This window comes from Caenorhabditis briggsae, assembly GCF_000004555.2.
Source record: "Caenorhabditis briggsae AF16 supercontig from assembly CB4, cb25.NA_284, whole genome shotgun sequence".
Taxonomy (NCBI): Eukaryota; Metazoa; Nematoda; class Chromadorea; order Rhabditida; family Rhabditidae; genus Caenorhabditis; species Caenorhabditis briggsae.
The window spans coordinates 745-6,127 of record NW_025543364.1 but is presented as its reverse complement, the minus strand read 5'-3'; the positions used below and the strand labels follow the sequence as shown (position 1 = coordinate 6,127).

At 33.0% G+C, this 5,383-nt stretch overlaps 2 protein-coding genes across 2 annotated transcripts; both read right to left on the bottom strand.

Annotated features, from left to right (window-relative positions):
- Positions 1 to 122: 122 nt before the first annotated feature.
- On the bottom strand, positions 123 to 2,148 carry CBG24952 (the record flags this gene model as incomplete). The annotated part of the gene is made up of 4 exons (XM_002648565.2): positions 123 to 240; positions 923 to 1,435; positions 1,706 to 1,921; positions 2,054 to 2,148. 4 exons carry the CDS (start codon positions 2,146 to 2,148, stop codon positions 123 to 125), a joined length of 942 nt encoding a protein of 313 aa, XP_002648611.2.
- Positions 2,149 to 3,832: 1,684 nt separating this feature from the next.
- On the bottom strand, positions 3,833 to 5,143 carry CBG24951 (the record flags this gene model as incomplete). Its single annotated transcript, XM_002648564.2, has 4 exons — positions 3,833 to 4,010; positions 4,065 to 4,535; positions 4,588 to 4,731; positions 5,007 to 5,143. The coding sequence occupies 4 exons, from the start codon at positions 5,141 to 5,143 to the stop codon at positions 3,833 to 3,835; spliced, it is 930 nt and encodes a 309-aa protein (XP_002648610.2).
- Positions 5,144 to 5,383: the final 240 nt, after the last annotated feature.

Below are 5,383 nucleotides of genomic sequence, written 5' to 3'. Positions count from 1 at the left end.
TCAAAACGAGTGATACAGTAGCTTACTGTTGCTGTAAATCTGGAAAACAATCGCAGCTTTGGACAGCGTTTTTCCAGGAAATCACTTCTGGAAATCAACTTTGAACGCGGCATTAAAAGCGCTTACAAATATCCAAGTTCGGTGAATGCCACCTGGAGTACCACAACAATTCCAGAGGGAAACTCGACGATGAAAAATGTGCATGTCATGAAAATTACAAGCGATGTCGTTTTGTCGGCTCTGAAAAAATATAAATATACTTTCAGAAGAACAGGCCCTGTGGCCTAACTTTGTCAACGTGTTTTTTAGGCCATGGTGGCCCCGCTTTCAGATTTTTCAGACCACCAATTTTTTTTGGCATAGAAATGACCTGATATTCATCTGGTGTATTTTCTAGGCAACTTTAACATGATGGCCTAACTTTTCCAATTTGGGTTTTCTAGGCCACCAACGATTTTTAGCCCAAATTCTATTGGTGGCCTAACTTTCTCAGCATGGCTTATCTAGGCGACTGTTGGTTATGGTCAAAAATCGCTTAAAAGGTACCAGATGTGTTTTCTAGGCAATTTTAACATGATGGCCTAACTTTTGTGAGTCGGGTTTTCTAGGTCACCATACTAAATGGCCTAGAAATGACCCGATATTGGCCTTATAGGTTTTCTAGACCATTTTAATATGTTGAACTAACTTTTGTAATTTGAGTTTTCTAGGCCATCATAGTAAATGCCCTAGAAATGATCGGATATTTTTATGTTTTCTAGGCCATATTTATATAGTGGCCGAACTTTAGCAAGTTGGGTTTTCTAGGCCATTATTTTTTATTACCTGAAAATGACCTGATATTCCTCGGATGTAATTTCAAGGCAAATTTAACATAGTGGCCTAACTTTCGGATTTTCTAGACCACCATGGTAAAACTCACTTTCTCTTTTTCATAAAACTTCCAGTCATCATCCTCCCTCGATCCGTTTTTTTGATCTCATTAATCAATAAAAAAGTCAACAATGGCAACAAAATACATGGTAAAATTTTGGAAGCAACTCCATTTAAAAACATATAAATTTTCCCAAAAATCCCATTGAATTCTGTAAACAGAGCAGATGGAATTTGAATATATGAAGGTACTGGAGTCGTTTCGTTATTCACAATTCCACAATCTTTCGGTGGATTCCAGTTGCCATTGTAAATAATATTATAACGAAAATAATAGATTATGGAAAAGGGGATACTGGCCAGAAAACAATTAATAGAGGAACGGAAACCGTATAAGGGGAATGCATAGTGTTGGAATTTCGTTTGGGTGCAAAATTTTAAATTTATATATCTGACAAGGGCTAGGAGCACTCCTAGCCATGTGGAAGTTCTTCGGACAAGTTCTCGAATATTTATGAAAATCCAAAAAATGTACAATTGGTTTTCGGAGAATGGACGGAGGCTGGAAATGCTGACATGTTGCATTTGTGGATTTAGAATTTTAGAATTTTAGAATTTTAGAATTTTAGAATTTTAGAATTTTAGAATTTTAGAATTTTAGAATTTTAGAATTTTAGAATTTTAGAATTTTAAGAATTTTTCCAATTTTTCGAAATTCAAAAAAAATTCAAAAAATTCAAAATTTCAAATTTCAAAGAATCCATTTTGCAAATTTGAAAATTCAAAATCCCGAAAATTCAAAAAGTTCGAGTTCTCAATAGAGCGCACTTACCATGGATTATCATCATCCTCATTATAAATAATCCAAGAATAAATGATTGTCGCAATCATTGCAACAAAATCACAAAGACCAATTCCAATCATAATTGAAATTACAGATGTTGTCATTATCGATTTTCTTTTTAAAATTATTAAATGAAAAAATGTAATAATTAGACCAATTATAGCAATGTAGAATTGAATTTGAATCGTTGGATGGGCGATGAATCTGAAACCAAAAAATATTGAATTTTTGAATTTTCGAAATTTTGAATTTCAAAATTTCAGAATTCTGTAATTTCAGAACTTTGGAAGTTCAGAATTTCAGATTTTCTGATTTTCTGAGATTGAAATAACTAACTCAAAAACTTGGACAACATTTCTCAAGAATAATTTATCCTCCGAGTCAGGAAACCAATAATTCGCTTGGTCCAAAATCGTCGTACTTGTTTCCATTTTCTTTGAATTGTTAAAAAATCGAAAAAAATAGAACGGAAGTCAACGGATTCCAGGTAAAAGGAAATGAGGAAATCGAGTTTTTTGATTGCCAATTATTTTTTATTTCTCAAAAACAATAGAGTATGACAGAAATCATAATCAAATTGTCACCATTTTTTTTTCGAGATTATTTTGACTGAAAAAAAAATGAAAACAATAGAACGGGAAATCACTTTAGAATGAGAATTTTCTAGACTCTTGTTGAAAAAATTATGGGAAAACTGAAAAAAAAAACAAATGTTCACCCGAATTCGTTTTTTCCCTGCAGGTATTCAAGTTCCTGGTGTTATTATTGTATACCTTTTTGTTATTTCATAGGAAAATCTAAAAATCCGAAAATCTGAAAAAAAAACTGAATAATATAAAAATCAGTAATTTCAGGAATTCAGCAATTCTAAAATTCGGATACCCAGAAATTTCCTATATTCAAACTTTTGAAAATTAGAAAGTCTGAAATTCCAAAAGTTCTGGCATTCAGAAAGTATTGAAAAACTGAAATTCAGAATCGCAGAAAATATCGGAAATTAGATTTTAAAAAACAGAAAATGTAGAAATTGGGAAAAAATCCGTAATTAAAAATAAAATCTCAAGATACCGTAAAACCTGTATTAGAAGGGCCGGCCCTTCTATTTTTCCAAGCTCCTCTCGGAGGACCCTTGGGCCCTTCTAATACAGGTTTACGGTATTACCAAAAAAACGACCGGAAACATTAAAAAATACAGTAAAAAGATAAGAAATGTTAAATTTAAAATCATAGAAATAAAATTATCAACAAACTTCCAAAACTTTCATTCTTCCTTGACTAAAACTAGCAAAATTCGTTTTTGATTCTCAGAAAAAAAACGCTCGGAAACAAAATAAATTGTATAAAAAACAAGATATTTCTGAAATTCAATGAAAAGTATATTTTCAGAAAAAAACTGAATTTCCAATTTCATACTCAAGAACAGTTTCAAACTGAAACAATTTTGTAAGGGTCTGAAAGCCTCTTGTTACTGGATTCTCCATGGTAATCAGTGCCACTGCTTGTAGTCGGATTCCTTCGCACCATGGCGTGCCTTTCTCTCGGGACTTTGCCACAATCATGAAATACCATTCCCTCTTGTGTCATAATGGCTCTAAGAGATCAAGACAGGCGCTAAACCCTGAATCATTCCAAATTTCAATGAGGATTTCCATCGCCCCCACTGCTGCGGAAGCTCCAGACAGCGGCTCTGCGTGATCACCATCCTCTCTAAGTATATTCTTCCTATTCCATTATCTATTCCGTCAACATTTATCACCATGTGTCAGCATTTTATGTAAATCCCGCCCCCGAATTCCATCTATCCCCGATTCGTATATAATCCCTCTCATGTATCCCAGAAGTCAAGACAGAAGATTTTTTGTAGGATTTTTGTAGCCAGGTTATGCATTCTACCGTGACGGTGCACAACGCTTAATGTCACTCTGCGTACAACTGTCATCCTCGCCTTTATGTATGCAATCGGTATATCTTGGTTCCTCTGAAAGATATCAAAAAGTGGTTAACGGATAAAATGTTAAGCTTGTTATCACTAACATTTTATGAGTTGACCACTTCTTGATATCTGTTACAGGAAACGAGATATAGATTCTTTAAAAAAAGCCAAATATTTTTATTTCATTTATTAATCGACGAAACGTTCACTAAATTAATTTGGGTTTTTTCTTTAATACGTAATAATTCTTTCGCAGTTTTTCGATAAGCATATGACATAAAAAAGCAAAACAGAAAATGAAAAATTCCATTTAAAATTGTGAGCAATTTGAAGAATAGGGATAGTCTTCTGGTGACGAATCTGAAAAACTTTGTATTCTGAATTCAAAGTTAAAGCTTCTTTTTCAAAACTCACACTAATTTATCGTGCTCAAAAAAATAAAATTCGACAAGGTGGCATATTGCTAATGGTCCATAAGAAATTAGAAATGTTACAGTAATCCCAATAACCAATTTTGTGGATCGATCTCGATCAATTGTAGAATTTCCCATGGCCGATTTCCTCGCTTTTTGTAGTTCAAAAATCAATAAAAATGTGAAAATTGGAAGTAGAATACATGGAATTAGTTCGCATAGAATTCCTCGAGCTACCAACGATTTCTGATAAATGTCTTCTTCTTTCAGTCCAAATATTTTGATATCTTTGATAATATATTCCATTCTGGTGTAGTTTTCTACAAGATTTGAGCAGTAGGGTGGTGGAATCCACACCTCAAATTCATCAATGTAATTTTGGAAATATCCAATTATCCAAAATGGAGAATATAGAAACGTTATGATAAGCAATACTCGAATTCCATTTTTGGATTCTGCTAGGGAGGAAATTCTGAAAAAAATTTGTAAAAAAAATCTGTCTGTGTGTCTGTGTGTGTCCTCACCTCAAATTCATCGGATTTCTCATAACCAATGCTCTCAACAAGGCTATAGTAACACCATACCATACAGACATTTGCACAGCCATTGTTCTCGTAGGGACACAAAATAAAAAAGCAACCAAAGTCAGATAATAATCTGGTCCTAGGCTGAAAAATTGAAATCATCGGGACACACAGACACACAGATGTCGATTCCTCGTAAATTCTCAAATAGAAGCCCACCCTATATGTGCACTTTGAGCTCAGTTATCTCGGTTCTTGTAAGTGATATCTAACATCTGTCAATTGATAATTTATTTATCATATTATCCCCAATATTTTATCAGTTGACAAAATTTTGATATCTTTTATAGGAACCGAGATAATTGAGCTCAAAGTGGGCGTATAAAGAAGGCTTCTATCGGAGATAAATATGATAATACCATTCACCAGGAATATCTGAATTTCGTATATACATTGCGGAAATCGTTGGCCAAACAAGATAAATTTCACAAATCATTCGAATCAAGTCCCAAATTCCAATTCCAAGAAGGAATATATTTACAGTAAAAACTCTCATCGATTTTTTGGAAAGTATTAAAATATGGAAAACGTTACAAATTATTCCAATTGAAGAGAATACAAAAGCCAATTTATCAAAGTTGTCGTCAATGAATCTGGAAATTTGAAAATTTGAGAAGTCAGAAATCTGGAAATTCTAAAATTCAAAAAATTTAGAAAACCGGAAATTGAAAAATTCGAATAATTAAGAATTTCCAAGACTTCAGAAATTAGAAAAATCAAAAATTGAAAATTCTGA